We start from the raw sequence: 20,390 nt of genomic DNA, 5'->3' as shown, positions 1-20,390 counted from the left end.
TATATATTCTTAATTCCATTCCTTTACTTAGATTTGTGTGTATTGGGTATATGTTGTGAAATTGTTAGATATTATTGTTAGAATATTGCTGTACTATCGGAACTAGAAGCACAGGCATTCCCTACACCCGCAATAACATCTGCCAAACACGTGTATGTGACCAATACAATTTGATTTGATTTGAAGTTTGATGGAGGAGGAATAATGGTCTGGGGCTGTTTTCATGGTTTGTGCTAGCCCCTTAGTTCCAGTGAAGGGAAATCTTAACGCTACAGCATACAATAACATTCTAGACGATTCTGTGCTTCCAACTTTGTGGTAACAGTTTGGGGAGGCCCTTTCTTGTTTAAGCATGACAATGCCCCCGTGCACAAAGCAAGTTCCATACAGAAATGGTTTGTCGAGATCGTGTGGAAGAATTTGACTGGCCTGCACAGAGCTCTGACCTCAACCCCATCAACACCTTTGGGATGAATTGGAGCGCCGACAGCAAGCCAGACCTAATCACCCAATATCATTGCCTGATCTCACTAATGCTCTTGTGGATGAATGGAAGAAAGCAGCAAAGGGGGTCCAACTCCATATTAATGCCCATGATTTTGGAATGAGATGTTCGACGAGCATACTTTTGGTCATGTAGTGTATTTGCGGCTGTTTGTAACACCTTTGCCTGTCGAGGATAAAAATKATCATATTTTGATCAAAGGAAAGGAATGCTTGTTCTTTGTTTGTTCTGACTGAAGGCAATGAATAACTCACCTATAATGTTTTTGATAACCTAATGGCATGACATCATATGAAAAGATCTCTTGACATAACACACAATGTGTGCGTCCCAATAGACATTCTATTCCGTATATAGTCCACTACTTTTGATCAGTGCCCTATTGGCCCTGGTCTAAAACAGTGCACAGGGGAATAGGGTGACATTTGGGTCTTACACAGTGTTGCATTTGTAGAGGCAGTTATGTAACATGGTATGATTGTTTCTAATTAGATCACTAATCACATCACCATTAGGGATGGACTGTAGAAAGAAAGAGTTGATTCTGTGAAGAATACATCATGACATCACAAAGCTTGATAAATGCAAAAATAACCCATACAAAGGTTTACTTTAGAACACATGGTGCAAAGTCTCTGAGAAAAAAACACACTTTGTAAATAGTTACAGCYAACTCTATATTGATGATACCTACCTTCTTTGTCATCAGATAACATCACGAGGATAGTCACTGCAGATAGAACACGGACRGCACTGTTAACATCCATGCCTGCAAAATGATCTGAAGTCTCTTTCCCATGGAAATCTATTATGAAGGCTGATACATGCTAATTAAACAACCCTCTCATGCCAGTGCTTTGTGATACAGCACAGAGCCTATTGTGACATTTAGAGTGTGCCAGAGGCCTTGTTTTGACAAATAGCTATAATATGGAAATATTACATCATATTCTTAATTATTTTGTTTGTTTTGAAGCRGGACAGTGTTTGAAAAGTAAAATGTTTGCCAGGACTTTGGTTGTCTCGCCGCCATTTTTTTRAATAAAGTTGTAATTGATAAAGTGATTACACCAAAAAACTTGATCAGATATACCACTAATAACCATATCCTATTGATGTTGTTACTTGCTACTGAATATGATTCAAGTACCCAACAAAGGATAACATATTGCTTAGTTATCGTCACACACAGGGTTAGGGAGTAATTTTATTACAACAAAGTGTAATCAGTTAAATTACCAGCAAAACATATTATAATCAGATAACTTTCAAATTCAGAAAGGATGTTTGCGAAGTTAAGTTTGTTCCACCTGAACGAGTCTGACCACACGTCAGAGACCACTCAGATGACACACCAAATGTATTTGATGGATATTTCTTGTCTTCCTCTAATTCCTCTTAAGTAACTGAAAGTAATCAGATTATACTGAATTTGGGTCATCCAAAAKTTACRTTACTGAYKAMMWTTTTGGACAGGTAACCAGTAACTGTAAAAGATTACATTTAGAAAGTAACCTACCCAACCCTGAATTCCAACAGCATACCATCTGTACAGGCTACACTACTGTATCAGGCTGGCGGTTCCACCACAGCTGTTCTCTCCTTATCTGAACTGTAGAGACTTGTTCTGAGAGACGAACACAACATCTTATCAGTCATGATGATTCATTCAGTCAAGGAACTCTATCAACCAATCCAGCTATGGAAAGTACAGCTATGTTGTTAACAGCAGTGGGTGTTATAGTTATCAGTCCTTGAGCAAACAATGCCACGGGTAAAGAACAACGAAGGTATACTGTGCGTTTGTTATAAGTTAATATAAAAAAAGAGTACTTTCTTGAACAGTGATTGTTACCTTGAAGAATTACCTTGAGTTCTTAACTCCCTTGTGAATTGAGCCGGTGGGGGATTTAAATCAAAACTGGAGAATGAGCGCCATCTAATGGACATGAATAACACAACAGTGAGTAAAGGTAATACAGTAACAATGTTGCTAGAAAAAGAACACGCCAAGTGACCGAATAACTATGTAAGTACTAATAGAAATGCTGTTGTTCCATGTAAAGAAATATGATTGGCCTTTAGAAATGTCACTCAATTATTGGGTCCAAATCACATCCAATCCTGGCCAGGGGTTTTGCAGGACTGTCTTGTTGCTTAGCAGGCCCAGACCCAAACAACGTTGTTATACAAAGTATAGTTCTTTGTTTCTAAAGGCAATGCATTTAGCCCTAAAATAATGTACTCATGACAAATTGTGATTTTATTCAATTCTAAATAGTAGGCTAATCATTCTCATTCCATACACAGCACTGCAAACACTCATCCTGAATAGAAATTACTCAGAAAACGAACAAAAAAAATAAAACCTTTGGAGAAAAAAGTGTTTTGCTGAGCCATATAAGGCAATTATAGTTTACTGCTGTAGAAATAAATATTGAAATGTTTTTTTCACTCGTTTAATAATGATGGAATGTACAGCATCTTGAATATATTCTATTGTATTCTATATTGTACAATTCTAAGACGTGAAATTTGTCTTTTACCAAAGTGATTCACCCCACACATTCGACTGTGCTGTATTTTCCAGAGGTGCATGCCACAGTGGTCTGTGACGCCATGACTTCTAATGTAATCTGAGTCTTCCAACAAATGAGAATGTGAGATTTTGGGGAACAGCAAGAACAAATGGCTGGCCCGGACAAGGAAAGTGTTTGGCTTCTTTCCATAAAACGAGGCATTTCGTTGATAGTTTTCAGTTTCATTAGTAAATGTTTAGGCTACAATTAGTTTTGTAACTATATATTTGTTGTTGTTGATATACCTACTTTTGCAATAGTTTGATCTAGAACTACGCAAACTTTAGTTGTGTTATTTCTTTCTTAAAAGCAATTGACGTTTCGAAGTATATTGTTGTGATGAAGGAAATAATAAATAATCAAAATTAGTTAATCTGTGGTTTCCCGAAAGTTGTTTTGCAGAGTTTGAACTTTGGCAACTTTCTTACATATTTTAATATGTGCGTAAACATTTATTTTCTCTTATATGTGCTCAAGCGTGACATAAACATAGCACTTGTTAGTGGCTAGATACATAATTGATTTGAACGCTTCGTAAATGTAGTAGTCTGGCCTTTAAAAAGCTTTTCAGTGAATTGGACTAACAATGAGCTCGACTCGGGTGAGATCACAACAACCGCAGCAGAATCAGGCTGGCAGGTCCGCCACGGGCGCAGCGGTTACGTCCTGCCGCACAGATTGGACACAAGCGAGGGGATTGAGATGGAAAACATACAGCACCAGGACTTGGGGCTCGGGGGAGCCATAGGCACACCATCACCCCCCTCAAGACAAGCCTGGGGGACAACCCGGGGTTTCGAACCGAAGGATGAGATGATGGGGGCCGATTGGCCTCCGGCTAGCCCGGGAGAAGATCAGTGTCCACGGGCTCCAGCAGTAGCTGCAGCAGCGGGTTGGGAAGTTACACCGCCGGAGGAGCAGCATCCGCATCCACCGTGGATTATACCCGACCCCGAAGTGGATGCCCTGCAGCAGACAGACATGACATCAAAAGCTGTGGGAAGAGGATACTGGAGAAAATAAGAGGTTAGTGTCACTTACGTTCCTCCTTGTATGAAGAACACTACAGCTGCCAAGAGGTCTGGACCTTTATGACACAGGAGGTAGTGAGTGCACTTGCCCTTTAACTTGTAGAGACCTGGGTCATTGCTCAAACACCTCTCTGGCCATTCTTCCACACTGTTCCATACACCACTTAGGTCAACACACACCTGTAGATGCCCTCCTTGGTAATGCACTGGCATCTCAAGCCGAGCATTGATGGTTAAGGAAGGATACAATGTGGGTGTTGAAATTGTTTTCCCCCAGTTCTATGGGGTACTCAGCTGATGGAGGACAGTGACAGCAGCAGAGAGAGGTACCTGAGGAACGTCCTGAAGAAAATGGTCACTACGTCATCTTCCTCATCACACTGTGATCTGTAAGTACCAAACACACACACACACACACACACACACACACACACACACACACACACACACATCACACACACACACACACACACACACACACACACACACACACACACACAACACACACACACACACACACACACACACACACACACACACACACACACACACACACACACACACACACACGGCGAGCTCCGCATGAGGAGGCTACAACAGACTTCTTCCGTCACGACGTACCTCTAAGGCCCTTCTGCTAGCTTGCTAGCCCTGGCCCGCTAGCTGCTGAATCGCCGTGTCTCCAGCCAGCTTAAACTACTCACTGGACCCCTATGATCACTCGGCTACGCGTGCCTCTCCCTAATGTCAATATGCCTTGTCCATTGCTGTTCTGGTTAGTGATTATTGTCTTATTTCACTGTAGAGCCTCTAGCCCTGCTCAATATGCCTTAGCTAACCCTCAGTTCCAACTCCCACACATGCGGTGACAAACACTGGTTTAAATTATGCTTCTAGAGACAATATCTCTCTCATCGTCACTCTATGCCTAGGTTTACCTCCACTGTATTCCCCATCCTACATACCTTTGTCTGTACATTATGCCTTGAATCTATCTATCGCGCCCAGAAACCTGCTCCTTTTACTCTCTGTTCCGAAAGTACTAGACGACCAGTTCTTATAGCCTTTAGCCTACCCTTATCCTACCCTCCTCTGTTTCCTCTGGTGATGTAGAGGTTAATCCAGGCCTAGCTCCACTCCCATTCCCCAGCGCGCTCTCTTGTTTGACCTCTGTAACCGTAAAAGCCTTGGTTTCATGCATGTTAACATTAGAAGCCCCTCCCCAAGTTTGTTTTATTCACTGCCTTAGCACACTCTGCCAACCCGGATGTCCTAGCCGTGTCTGAATCCTGGCTAGGTTGACCACCAAAAACCCTGACATTTTCATCCCTAACTATAACATTTTCCAACAAGATAGAACTGCCAAAGGGGCGGAGTGGTAATCTACTGCAGAGATAGCCTGCAGAGTTCTGTCATACTATCCAGGTCTGTGCCCAAACAATTCGAGCTTCTACTTCTAAAAATCACCTTTCCAGTCCGTTGCGCTTGCTATAGACCACCCTCTGCCCCCACTGTGCCCTGGACACCATATGTGAATTGATTGCCCCCATCTATCTTCAGAGCTCGTGCTGCTAGGTGACCTAAACTGAGACATGCTTAACACCCCGGCCATCCTACAATCTAAACTTGATGCCCTCAATCTCACACAAATTATCAATGAACTTACCAGGTACAACCCCAAATCTGTAAACACGGGAACCCTCAAGATATCATCCAACCAACTTGCCCTCCAAATACACCTCTGCTGTTTTCAAACAAATCTCAGCGATCACTGCCTCATTGCCTGCATCCCTAATGGCCGCAGACCCATTCTGTCACCCCTCATCACTGTCAAACGCTCCCTAAAACACTTCAGCGAGCAAGCCTTTCTAATCGACCTGGCCTGGGTATCCTGGAAGGATATTGACCTCATCCCGTCAGGAGGATGCCTGGTTATTCTTTAAAAGTGCCTTCCCACCATCGTAAATAAGCATGCCCCATTCAAAAAATTTAGAACCAGGAACAGATATAGCCCTTGGTTCACTCCAGACCTGACTGCCCTTGACAGCACAAAAACATCCTGTGGGCGTACTGCATTAGCATCAAATAGCCCCGTGATATGCAACCTTTCAGGGAAGTTAGGAACCAATATACACAAGCAGTTAGGAAGCAAAGGCTAGCTTTTTCAAGCAGAAATTTGCATCCTGTAGCACACACTCAAAAAAGTTCTGGGACACTGTAAAGTCCATGGAGAATAAGAGCACCTCCTCCCAGCTGCCCACTGCTCTGAGGCTAGGAAACACCGTCACCACCGATAAATCCACTATATATTGGAATTTCCATAAGCATTTTTCAGCTGGCCATGCTTTCAACCTGGCTACCCCGACCCCGGTCAACTGCCCTGCACCCCCACAGCAACTCGCCAAGCCTCCCCCATTTCTCCTTCACCCAAATCCAGATAGCTGATGTTCTGAAAGAGGGCAAAATCTGGACCCTCAAAATCAGCCGGGCTAGACAATCTGGACCCTTTCTTTCCAAAATTATCTGCCGAAATTGTTGCAACCCCTATTACTAGCCTGTTCAACCTCTCTTTCGTATCGTCTGAGATCCCCCAAGATTAGAAAGCTGCCGTGTGGCATCAATCTTTTCAAAGGGGGAGACACTCTAGACCCAAACTGTTACAGACCTATATCTATCCTACCCTGCCTTTCTAAGGTCTTCGAAAGCCAAGTTAATAAACAGATTACCGACCATCGAATCCCACGTACCTTCTCCGCTATGCAATCTGGCTTCGAGCTGGTCATGGGTGCAACTCAGCCACGCTCAAGGTCTAAACGTATTCATAACTGCCATCGATAAGAGACAATACTGTGCCGCCGTATTCATCGACCTGGCCAAGGCTTTCGACTCTGTCAATCACCACATTCTTATCGGCAGACTCAACAGCCTTGGTTTCTCAAATGACTGCCTCGCCTGGTTCACCAACTACTTCTCTGATAGAGTTCAGTGTGTCAAATCGGAGGGCCTGTTGTCCGGACCTCTGGCAGTCTCTATGGGGGTGCCACAGGGTTCAATTCTCGGGCCGACTCTCTTCTCTGTATACATCAATGATGTCCTCTTGCTGCTGGTGATTCTCTGATTCACCTCTACGCAGACGACACCATTCTGTATACTTCTGGCCCTTCTTTGGACACTGGGCTAACTAACCTCCAGACGAGCTTCAATGCCATACAACTCTCTTCCGTGGCCTGTCATACCTGTGGTATACGGTCTGATATACCACGTCTGTCAGCCAATCAGCATTCAGGCTCACAAGTTTATGAACCAGAATAACTATAGGATAGGCAAACCAATATAATTACAATTGTAATAAGGTAGTAGTAAAAGTACATACACCTATCAAGTATAGCACTTTTGTGCTCTCGCATTTGTATTTTCTTGAAAACATATTTGAAGTGGTATTACTATGTAACTGCTGCTCTTAGCTTGGACTAATACTGACATCTGTCCATGTGGATACTTTTACCCGCTGACCAGCTTTTCTTGCGGAAAAGTCATTTTCCAATCTCCTTAGGTCTGATAAACAACTCTGGCAGCGTATCAGGAAAGCTCCCTCGAAGCCAGGAACTTCCATTAGAGTTTAGTCACTATTATCGTACGTTTGGGAATAGGATTGTGGGAAGATGATGAAAGTTCCAGAATACAGCACAACCGAGAGTCAGAATGCTATTAATCTAGTTTCACCACTCCTTATACCACGGCTGCTGAGAGGGAAAGTGTTCCCGTGCCAGAATGGGGTTTTGGGTGGATCAGGAAGTCATTTCCTGGCTGGATAGATGGAGCTAGATCAGCCAGTTTCTCAGCCAGGTGGGAGTCAATGAAATAGAGGCTTGGAAAATAGCATCTATATAAGCCATATGGGCTATATGTGTGTATGTTGGACTGTTTATGTATATTTATCTAGATATAGCTTATATATGGACCTGGATGCAGTCCAACAGAGCATATAAGCAAATACTACAATGGAATGCTGAATAAGTCGGGTTGGACGATACTTTTCTTATCAATCATCATGAAAAACGTATACTTAACTTGAAATCAACCAATCCTCCATCGTTAAAATACCACAATCAAATCAAATCAAATTTTATTTGTCACATGCGCCAAATACAACAGGTGTAGTAGACCTTACAGTGAAATGCTTACTTACAAGCCCTTGACCAACAATGCAGTTTTAAGAAAAATAATTGTTATGTAAAAAAATAGAAACGTAAAAAAAAAAAAGAAGTAACAAATAATTAAAGAGCAGCAGTAAAATAACAATAGCGAGGCTATATACAGGGGGTACCGATAAAGAGTCAATGTGCGGGGGCACCGGTTAGTCGAGGTAATTGTGGTAATATGTACATGTAGGTAGAGTTAAAGTGACTATGCATAGATAATAAACAGAGAGTAGCAACAGTGTAAAGGGGGGGACAATGCAAATAGTTTGGGTAGCCATTTGATTAGATGTTCAGGAGTCTTATTGTGTAACGGTTTTCTTCCATTGGTGAAGTAGAGGACCAAAATGCAGCGTGGCTAGTGTTCAACATATTTAATAAAGAATGTGTGAACACTACAAACAACAAAAACAATAAATGTGAAAACCGAAAACAGTCCTATCTGGTGCAGAACACAAACACAGAGACAGGAAACAATCACCCACAAAATCCCAACACAAAACAAGCCTCCTATATATGATTCTCAATCAGGGACAACGATTGACAGCTGCCTCTGATTGAGAACCATATTAGGCTGGACACAGAAACAGACAAACTAGACACACAACATAGAATTCCCACCCAGCTCACGTCCTGACCAACACTAAACAAGCAAAACTCATAAGAACTCTGGTCAGGATGTTACATATTGGCTTGGGGTAGAAGCTGTTAAGAAGCCTTTTGACCTAGACTTGGCGCTCCGGTACCGCTTGCCTGCAGTAGCAGAGAGAAGTCTATGACTAGGGTGGCTGGAGTCTTTGACAATTTTTAGGGCCTTCCTTATGAACGTCTGGTATGGAGGTCCTGGATGGCAGGGAGCTCGCCCAGTGATCTACTGGGCCGTACACATTACCCTCTGTAGTGCTTTGCGGTCGGGCCGAGCAGTTGCCATACCAGGCAGTGATGCAACCAGTCAGGATGCTCTTGATGGTGCAGCTGTAGACATTTTGAGGATCTGAGGACCCATGCCAAGTTTTTCAGTCTCCTGAGTGGGAATAGGTTTTGTCGTGACTGTCTTGGTGTGTTTGGACCAAGATAGTTTGTTGGTGATGTAGACACCAAGGAACTTGAAGCTCTCAAATTGCTCCACTACAGCTCCGCGATGAGAATGGGGGCGTGCTCAGTCCTCCTTTTCCCTAGTCCACAATCATCTCCTTTGTCTTGATCACATTGAGGGAGAGGTTGTTCTCCTGGCATAAACACGGCCAGGTCTCTGACCTCCTCCTATAGGCTGTCTATCGTAGTCGGTGATCAGGCCTACCATGGTTGTGTCATCCGCAAACTTAATGATGGTGTTAGAGCCGTGCCTGGCCATGCAGTCATGAGTGAACAGAGAGTACAGGAGGGGACTGAGCACGCACCCCTGAGGGCCCCGTGTTGAGGATCAGCGTGGCGGATGTGGATCAGCGTGGATGCTACCTACCCTTACCACCTGTGGGCGGTCTGTCAGGAAGTCCAGGATCCAGTTGCACAGGGAGGTTTCAGTGGTCCTTAGCTTAGTGATGAGCTTTGAGGGCATAATGGTTTGAACGCTGAGCTGAGTCAATGAATAGCATTCTCACCTAGGTGTTCCTTTTGTCCAGGTGGAAAAAGACAGTGTGGAGTGCAATAGAGATTGCATCATATGTGGTCTGTTGGGGCAGTATGCAAATTGGAGTGGTCTAGGGTTTCTGGGATAATGGTGTTGATGTGAGCCATGACCAGCCTTTCAAAGCACTTCATGGCTACAGACGTGGGTGCTAGGTCGGTAGTCATTCAGGCAGGTTACCTTAGTGTTCTTGGGCACAACGACTATGGTGGTCTGCTTGAAACATGTTGGTATTACAGACTCAGTCAGGGACAGGTTGAAAATGTCAGTGAAGACACTTGCCAGTTGGTCAATGCATGCTCGGAGTACACGTCGTGGTAATCCGTCTGGCCTTGTGAATGTTAACCTGTTTAAAGATCTTACTCACATCGGCTATGGAGAGCGTGATCACACAGTCGTCTGGAACAGCTGGTGCTCTCATGAATGTTTCAGTGTTACTTGCCTCGAAGCGAGCATAGAAGTAATTTAGCTCATTTGGTAGGCTGTGTCACTGGGCAGCTCGCGGCTGTGCTTCCCTTTGTAGTCTTGATAGTTTGCAAGCCCTGCCACATCGACGAGCGTCAGATCCGGTGTAGTACGATTCATTTTAGTCCTGTATTGACAATATGGAACGCTGAATATGTTTTATCCCTGTGACTTTGCTGCTTGTGGAAGTGTAAGCCAATTCTGTGCATGGGAGCTGGTTGACCAGATTCAAGTATACACAAATGTTTGGGGTTGCAACGCTCTCCTGGCACCAATGACATGGATGTCAATTAAGGCAGCCCTATTCAGAGGTGTTGGGTTAAATGCGGAAGACACATTTCGGTTGAATGCATTCAGTTGTGCAACTGACTAGCTATCCTTTCCCCTATACGTTTTCTGTTTTCAGTGGCATCTTAAACAGGTCTTGGCCTCAGTGCGGAAGGCCAGGATTTGGTAGCTGGTGCTAACATGAAGTCTCAGCTTGCAGTATAATACTGGCTCTCACTGTACCTGTTGGACCACTCAGAGAGAGAAACACATGATCAACCACAAAGATGTAGTTCACAATATTGTTGTATACATTTCTTAGAAGTGTAAGCCATTGGGGGGGTTGTTTTAAGAATGTCATACCATGACCATTTGATATTTAAAATTTTAGGACCCTTTAGGTATCCCCCCAAATATATATATATATATTGAATTTGTCCTTTACTACTATAGCCCATAAAACGCATTGAATAACATTGAATAAGCTGAATTATCATAAGTTTGGAAGTGTCTGTCCTATATCTTGGACATATACGAAAGCTCAGGCAATGTTTTGTTTTTTTTACACATATTTAACCCTTACGTTTGTTGGAACAAACTACCTCCATACTTTCATTTGTATGGGTTACCTTTAGACGCGTCCCATGACACTTGTCATAGAGCAAAACCAAGAAAGCCATCATGTTCGGGAGATTCTTACCTTTCTATAGAGTGGTCATATTAGTTTGTAGGCCAAACCTTCAGACGCTACAGACGTTTTCTTGAGATACTTTTTTAGGGATGTCTCCTGGTCAGACAAACAGAGCTCTAGCTCTGCCACTTTCCACCTCAGATGCGGAAGACCGCCACAGGCGGATGCGGTGGATTGAGACATAGCCCATGCAAAACAGATATCTCGAGCTTAAAGGAAAATTCCACCCAAAACTTTTGGTATTCTTTGGTATTTGTTTGATTAGTCGATTGTTGACATCGTCCAAAATGTTTTGCTTGTCAGCAATCAAGTTTTCAAGATATGTAACTTCAAAATACAAAAATCATCCCATCATATGACTTAAAATACAGCATCATATGATGCAAAATGCATTATACGGGGATGATTTCTGTATTTTGAAAGTTACATATCTTGAAAACTTATTGCTGACAAGCAAAATATTTCGGGACTATGTCAACAATGGACAAATGAAAACAAATACCAAAAGATAGTTTCTGGGTGGAGTTTCTTTTAAACTGATGGATTTTGATGGGGATTTTTAAAATGATGTTATTAGTTGAATGCAACCGGTGTGTCAATAGACTCTATGGGGGTAAACACAATATAGGCTATTACAACTGTAGCATGACAGTAATATATAGTATAACGATAGGKTAACATTAATGCCGTTATTCATTATTTTAAACATTGGTTATGTATACAAGCATGTATGAAATAAACAGTTATTAGAAAATGCTGAACAGGTATGCTGTGTGTAACTAAAAACACAAAAGAAAATTCACCATAATCTCATCCAGAGAAACTCTTACAGTATCTTGTGTTGTGTAGTGACCTATGGGATGGTGGGCTCCAACATGTACTACTACACCAAGGTGATGTCCCAGCTCTTCCTGGATACACCACTGTCCCCAGGGGACACAGCCACATTCAGAAGCCTCTCAACTATGGGTGAATTCTGGAAGGTAATGAGTCAATTCCCCGGTTTGCTATGCAGTGGTTTAATCTCCTGCTTTGTGCTTTTTGTCTGATTGGAAAATAGAGCTTGGTGCTTAGTTATGGTATAACAAAGATGTCAATGCATTTACTTTGGCCCATGCTCAGTTACWCTATATATACAAAAGTATGTGGACACCCCTTCAAATTAGTGGATTTGTCTATTTCAGCCACATCCAGTGCTGACAGGTGTAAAATATCGAGCGCACAGCCATGCATTCTCCATTAAAAAAACATTGGCAGTAGATTGGCCTTACTGAAGAGCTCAGTGACTTTCAACATGGCACCGTCATAGGATGCCACCTTTCCAACAAGTCAGTTTATCAAATTTCTGCCCTGCTAGAGCTGTCCCGGTCAACTGTAACTGCAGTTATTGTGAAGTGGAAACGTCTAGCAGCAACAACGGCTCAGCCGCTAAGTGGTAGGCCACAAAAGCTCACAGAACGGGACCCCCAAGTGCTGAAGCGCGTATTGCTTAAAAATCGTCTCACTAATGAGTTCCAAACTGCCTCTGGAAGCAACGTCAGCACAACAACTGTTCACCAGGGCTTCATGAAATGGGTTTCRATGCCCGAGCAGCCGCACACAAGCGGTGTAAAGCTCGCCGCAATTGGACTCTGGAGCAGTGGAAACGCGTTCTCTGGAGTAATGAATCATGCTTCACCATCTGGCAGTCCGACGGATGAATCTGGGTTTGGCGGATGCATAGTGCCAACTGTCAAGTTTGGTGGAGGAGGAATAATGYTCTGGGGCTGTTTTTCATGGTTTGGGCTAGGCCCCTTAGTTCCAGTGAAGGGAAATCTTAACGCTACAGCATATAATGACATTCTAGACGTTTCTGTGCTTCCAACTTTGTGCAACGGGTTTAGGAAGAACCTTTACTGTTTCAGCATGACAATGCCTGCGTGCACAAACCAAGGTCCATACAGAAATGCTTTGTCGAGATCGGTGTGGAGGAACTTGACTGGCCTGCACAGAACCCTGACCTCAACCCCTTCGAACACCTTTGGGATGAATTGGAACACCGACTGCGAGCCAGGCATAATCACCCAACATCAGTGCCCAACCTCACTAATGCTCTTGTGGCTGAATAGAAGCAAGTCTCTGCAGCAGTTCCAACATGTAGAGGAAAGCCTTCCCAGAAGCTTTTCCTCTACAACTCTGTATTAATGCTCAGGATTTTGGAATGAGATATTCGATGAGTAGGTGTCCACATACTTTTTGTTGTGTAGTGTATATGAAGCATAAAACCTAAGCAGCACACACTTAAAAGTATTTAGTTCAAATCACATTAATTAACACAAATAGAACAATGGAGCATTTACATGAATAGTTAGAACCTAACAGACCAGCAGAGCTTTCAGTTGAAATTCTCTCTCCACCATGCAGTTCACAGAGGGTCCCTTCCTGAACGGGATGTATTGGGAAGTGTGGTACAACAACAAGAGTCTCCCTGAGAACCACAGTATGATCTACTATGAGAACCTGCTACTGGGGGTGCCCCGCCTCCGCCAGGTCAAAGTTCGCAACGAATCCTGCTCCGTGCACGAGGACCTTAGGGACGAGGTGCAGGACTGCTACAACATGTACACCCCTGGCAACGAGGACAGCGCCCCCTTTGGCCCCATGAACGGAACTGCGTACGTCTACTAAACTACTATGCACTTCTGTTAGATGTACAGTATAGTTAAATGGTAACGTATAGAAAGCAACCAATAAAGCTACAATTGGTTGTAATGCTAGAGACTGAACCAAAGCAGTAGTTACAACATGTACTCTAGTGTTCTAAGTGCTCTAAGTCGCTCTGGATAAGAGCGTCTGCTAAATGACTTAAATGTAATGTAAATGTATGTTAACTGAAAGCACATTATGGATGCTGTTCACCAGATAAAAGTATGGCGTATAACGTCACTCACCAATAGCCACCAGTGAATACCAGGCCAAACTGTTTCACTGTGGCTCTATGATGAGTCTGACTGTCTGTCTTTCCACCAGGTGGATGTATACAGAGGAGAACAGCCTGAATGGGAGTAGTTACTGGGGCCAGGTGGCTACCTACGGTGGAGGGGGTACTACCAGGACCTGGCCCGTACCAGAGATGAGTCAGCCGGCTTGCTACGCTCCCTAAAACACAGCTGTGGCTGGACAGAGGAACCAGAGCCGTCTTCCTGGACTTCTCCGTCTACAACGGCAACATCAACCTCTTCTGTATTGCCAGGTACAGAGCCCAGAGTTATTACATACGTATTACATGTTACTTAGGACTGTGTCACACTGGTTTATATGGTGATACATAGGTTCAGTTCAGGCTCTCAAGACATCCATGGTTGGGATCAATGACTCATGCAATCCAATGGGAGTTCTCTATTTACCATCCTCATCCACAATCTGGTGTCATTGAACCTCGATTTTCACCCTAGAGAGGCTGAATACTGAATATCTCTTGTTCATTCAGTTTAACCTGTCTGCTTAACTGCGGGGATAAATACAGTTGAATTGAATTGAATGTTTCAGGTTGGTGGTGGAGTTCCCCGCTACAGGAGGCGTAGTCACTTCCTGGCAGTTTCAGACGGTGCGTCTGATTCGCTACGTGTCCAGCTGGGACTACTTTGTTGGGGTGTGTGAGGTGGCCTTCTGCCTCTTCATCCTGTACTACGTGGTGGAGGAGGCCCTGGAGATACGCATCCACCGCCTGCGCTACTTCAAGAGCGTGTGGAACTGCCTGGACGTCCTCATCGTTGTGGTACGTAATTCAAGATGGCTGCCCTAGCAGGGAGTAGGAAGGGAGTCTCCCTGAAACACCCAATAAAGAAGGGCTCTGTTCCAGTATCCACACTACCATACTACTTAGAATGAGTTAGTGCAATGAACATGCATTCTAAGTGGTAGGCTAGTATAGACATTGGAACAAAGGGAAGAGGTTTTGTGATCACAATATTGTTGTGTTGAGATTCCAAATATCCCCCTCCTCTTTTTCCAGTTGAGTGTTTCTGCCATAAATCATCAACATCACCAGAACGTCCGTGGTGAGCAATCGTCTCAAAGATCTTCTGGAGAACCACAGCGCCCACCCCAGCTTCGAGCCTCTGGCACACCTCCAGGTTACGTTCAACAACATGGCCGCAGTCATCGTCTTCTTTTCCTGGGTGAAGGTAAGAATGGCTTTATGGTAGATTGACATGCTGAATGTAACAATTGAGTGGGAATTTACCAGGAGTAGCGCTTGAACCAGACACTCTGCAGTTGGTTACAGGATGAGAGTACTACTACCTGTGCCATAAAGGTCCAGACCTGTTGGCAGAAGCCAAAGTATGCCCCCATAAAGGGAGACTATATTAGCATGATTTTAATACAAATAAAAAAAGACAGAATTGATATAACGCTTTTCAAAGACACTTGAATTCTAACCTGGTTTCTGCTCATCTCTCCTCTTCAGCTCTTCAAGTTCATCAACTTCAACAAGACCATGAGCCAGCTGTCCACCACCATGTCTCGCTGTGCCAAGGACCTCATCGGCTTCGCCATCATGTTCTTCATCATCTTCCTGGCCTACGCTCAGCTGGCCTACTTGGTGTTTGGCACCCAGGTCAACGACTTCAGTACCTTCCAAGCCTGCATGTAAGTAACATTGGTTTGATTGGAATCAACCCAGGTTCCAAGATTCTCAGTTCTTTAGGTTTCCAGTAGACAACCAGGGCTCCCAGATTTATTTGAATTTTGTTTGAATTTGACCCATGGAACTATAATGGTAACGCACCCCTATAGCTTCATCTTAGCCTCTTCATAGCTTCTTCTTCTTGTCTTCTTTTCCATGTAGTTTTACCCAGTTCCGCATCATCCTGGGAGACTTTGAGTTCTCAGAGATAGAGGAGGCTAACCCAGTCCTGGGACCCATCTACTTCATCACCTTCGTCTTCTTCATCTTCTTCATCCTCATGGTGAGTTTTGATATACTACCATTGATAAATGTGTGGGTATATTGATATACATTTATATTGTACTATTTGATCTACATTATCTCGAGAGATTAAAGTTTGCTCTGACTGTCTTTTGTCTCCCTGTAGAATATGTTCCTGGCCATCATCAATGACACCTACTCGGAGGTGAAGGCAGACATGTCCCAGCAGAGGTCTGAGATGGAGATGACGGACCTCATTAAAAAGGTACGGGACCCAAATKGTATGTGGGGTTATTTGTTCTAGTAGGTGTATGTGATCCCTTAACACGTCATTGTAGCTGAGTATTTCAAACAACTGCAAGCTGACAAGTATCATAGCAACTTCATATTTAAGATTCTATGAAGTAAAGACTTCAATTGAAAAGGAGACTCAAGTTAATGTAAGTTTACATTACTGTTGAATATTATCAACATGTACTGAATAACTGCTAAATGCAGAATGAAAATGGCAACAACATTCACCWCAGAGWGTTGATAGGTGTCCTTGAGTTTGTCTGAGTGTTGTTCCTCTMCCTGCAGGGCTGTAACAAAGCCTTGATGAAGCTGAGACTGAAGAAGACYACTGTGGATGACATCTCAGACAGTCTGCGCCAGGCYGGTGGGAAACTCAACTTCGGCGAGCTCCGCCAGGACCTCAAAGGGTGACCGCTGCAGTGCCTGAAACCGAACTGGGGTTTCACTGACTAATTCAATAACATACACTATTTCATTAATTTATACATACATACGAAGAAAGACATCAAGACACACGTGACATGTAATAGTACAACTAAATGTGTTGTTGTTTGTGTGTTTAGAAAGGGCCACACGGATGTGGAGATTGAGGCCATCTTTGCCAAGTATGACCACGGTGGGGACCAGGAGCTGACTGAGCACGAACACCAGCAGATGAGGGACGACCTGGAGAAAGAGAGAGTGAGTGGACACACACAGACACACACACACAGGGCAACGAGCTGCACACACACACACGTTTGCAGATGTTCAGTGTGTCTCTGCACATATGGCCAGGAGGACTTGGATCTGGAGCGCAGCTCGTTGCCCAGACCCACCAGTGGGCGGAGCTTCCCCCGTAGCCATGACGACTCGGAGGAGGATGATGACGAGGACAGCGGGCACAGCTCCCGTCGCCGCGGCAGCAGCTCAGGAGGCGTGCCCTACGAAGAGTTTCAAGTGTAGGTCGAGTTCTATTACCAGCCATGTTGAAGTATTGGGCTTTTGAAAGGTCCTCTGTGTGTTTCYGACAGAGGATGTGCCTGATATTTAAATGTTTTAAATCATGTGTCGTAACTATGGATATAGCATGTTATATAAACGTGTTATTGACATTATTGTTCTGTTCTATTCCAGGCTGGTGCGTCGTGTTGACCGGATGGAGCACTCCATAGGTAGTATAGTGTCTAAGATCGATGCAGTGATTGTGAAGCTGGAGGCCATGGAGAGAGCTAAGCTCAAGAGGAGAGACGTGCTGGGAAAACTGCTGGAGGGGGTGCTGGAGGTGAGACGGAATGTACATACACACACACATGCCCATCTCGCCCACACCAAACACTTTTTAAAATCTTTCCTTCCCCTCTCTTTCTGTCCATCTCTCTCGATCCAACATCTCCCTTCTCCCTTTTGTTCCCCCCTCTCTGACTTTTAGACTATTTATCTTTATGTTAGTGTATTATGTCTGTTTGTAACAGTGTGTTATATGTGAAAATGTTTAAGGACTCTTGGAAGATTAGTCCAAATGAGGACTAAAAGATACTAATAAAATCAAATCTCTCCCCCTCCCCGGATGGAGGCAGGGTCGGCGACATGGACGTCCAGAGAGATGGAAGCGTCTGGTGAGGGAGGAGCTAGAGCGCTGGGAGTCTGACGACACTGTCTCACAGGTCAGCCACCACCACCCACCACTGCCATTGGTCCAGGAGCCCAACCACGCCCCGCAGCGCCCGCCCTCCTCCTCCCTGTCTACTGACGGGGTGGACGCTGGGGTAATGGGAGTGGCCACGTGTAAAACCCCCGCCACCAGAAAGTTACACGATAACGAGAAAGGGACATTCTAGTACTTTTACAGGTTCTAAGCGCCGAATCCTTACTTGAGATGTGTGCATGCAATTTGAATTTTCTGAAAATGTTCCCATTGACCTCAATGGAAGATTATCGTGGAAGTCCGAGTCACGCAATCAAATTTTAAGTAAGGATTTGGACCTATCGGAGACAACCAAAATGGCTAAGGGTAACTTTAAGAGACATTTTAGTGAGGTTCGAGATTGTATTCATTGGTTGCGGCTCAATAGGTTGTCGCACAAATTAAGATATCCTTGTGTAAATGTCCTTTCTGGTTGTGTTCTACATTATATACCAGTACACAGTCCCATCATCATCCCTCTGTATTGTTTGAAATCTTTACATATGATACCACAATGGCAAAGTCACGTGCACAGCACCTCAGCTATCCAAGAGTGTGAGTGGAACCACCCAAATAGACATATGGTCTGAAAACAGCCTACGTACTCCATCTATAAGATGGTACATGCTTTAAGCAAGCAAAATATGACCTGATGCATTTACAAAGCTTACAGTGCAAGCACAAGTACAGATTGTAGTGTTTAAAATGAAGGGCGAATACAATGAAGAATTAGGGTACAATGAAGATGCTGGACACAATGAAGGGTACATGAAGGTTTTGATTATATGGGAGATATTACATGTGATGTAAATGAATTAGCCTCTAAGCTATTTCCATTTTGTTTATATTCTAAGAATACACGGCATATCATTGCTTTTCCTGTGCGGGTACGTAGCTCAAGGGCTTTGGTTTGATTACACCGTATATGCACGCACGCACATCTTGATATTCCACAGGGGAAAAATTGTCTCGATCGTTCATTTGCTGCTTTCCTTTTTGTCATTTTAATATAGTTACAAGTGTGCTCATCCTGTCATAATTATCATCTATATCACTTTGTAATGACTTACAAAACACCCTTCTTATAAATGTATAATATGATACATATTGTAACTTGAAACAAACTTCGATTCGGAGTGCATCTAGGGTCATGTGATCCTCGTGTGTATTATTATGTACGGTGCCTTGCAGTATTTTCTAGTCTTATTATTTGTACTATTTTGTGGTTACATACTGTATATCAAAGGTTGAAAAATAAATCAAGTGTGTTGTGAGCTGAAACGATGAAGTGGTTGGTGTGTGTTAAAAAATCTTAAATTTAATCCGGGTCGTCGTTTGATTCGTTTGAACACACCGATAGTGACTCTAAACCTTGAATATAAGGTGCCGTAATGGACCTGTCGTGTACATTGAACCGGTTTGACTGGAGTTGCTATAGTTGTTGGGGATTAAGTGAGTTTAAATAGGATACACCCTCTATTGACCTAAATGCCTGTTCGTGGAGACGAGACGCCTGCTCTGTCACCAAAGGTCTCTCTGTTACTAAAGGTCTCACAAGGTGACCATTTAGGCCTCTGTATGTGTTCTAGGAGTCAGGCATTATTGCATATGGTCCATTGGAACCACGTTGTCAACTGTTGGTATCGTTGATTTTGGCTATACATTGATGGTAGGTACATAATTACCACTCGCAAAGTTACATGAAAATGTTTATAAAAGCATTGTTTCCAAAATGAGTATAGATAAAAAGGTAATAAACACAATAGAAACAACCAATTCAATGATTACACACAAAAAAAGCACTAATAAAAGTCATTCATAATTTTTACATATAAACATAATTCATCATATTTTTCAAATAAATTAGTTCAGTTCCTCTATAAATAGAAACAATGAACTAAATCCCAAGGCATAGTCTCGTACTAGACTGGAACAAATGCTACCAAATAAACACAGCAGTCAACATGAGAACACATGACTACTGGAGGGCAAAGATTCCACATTAATATTCATGTGGTGAAAATGTACATTCATGCATGAATATTGCACATTAAAGTGACAGTTCAGCCAAATTACTCATTTACGGTGCTAGTGTAGCTAGTTCAGCAAAGCCAAAGCGTGGATGCAGTCTCCACTGGTCCAGGAAATGAATAT

At 43.4% G+C, this 20,390-nt stretch overlaps 1 protein-coding gene across 1 annotated transcript; it reads left to right on the top strand.

Moving 5' to 3' along the window:
• Positions 1-3,105: 3,105 nt before the first annotated feature.
• Positions 3,106-19,558, top strand: pkd2 (polycystic kidney disease 2). Its single transcript, XM_070439185.1, is given in 24 exon segments — positions 3,106-3,734; positions 3,737-3,922; positions 3,925-3,999; positions 4,002-4,037; positions 4,040-4,060; positions 4,063-4,110; positions 4,393-4,477; positions 12,185-12,347; positions 13,768-14,018; positions 14,374-14,441; positions 14,444-14,506; positions 14,509-14,596; positions 14,893-15,121; positions 15,359-15,376; positions 15,378-15,530; positions 15,815-15,996; positions 16,196-16,316; positions 16,443-16,541; positions 16,856-16,977; positions 17,134-17,251; positions 17,348-17,511; positions 17,687-17,834; positions 18,130-18,313; positions 18,316-19,558. Coding segments are annotated over 24 exon segments (2,712 nt in total). The 5' UTR covers positions 3,106-3,670; the 3' UTR covers positions 18,342-19,558.
• Positions 19,559-20,390: the final 832 nt, after the last annotated feature.

This window comes from Salvelinus sp. IW2-2015, unplaced genomic scaffold, assembly GCF_002910315.2.
Source record: "Salvelinus sp. IW2-2015 unplaced genomic scaffold, ASM291031v2 Un_scaffold1467, whole genome shotgun sequence".
NCBI classification, from domain to species: domain Eukaryota; kingdom Metazoa; phylum Chordata; class Actinopteri; order Salmoniformes; family Salmonidae; genus Salvelinus; species Salvelinus sp. IW2-2015.
Note: the sequence above shows the minus strand (reverse complement) of the source record. Positions and strands in the feature narration are given on the sequence as shown.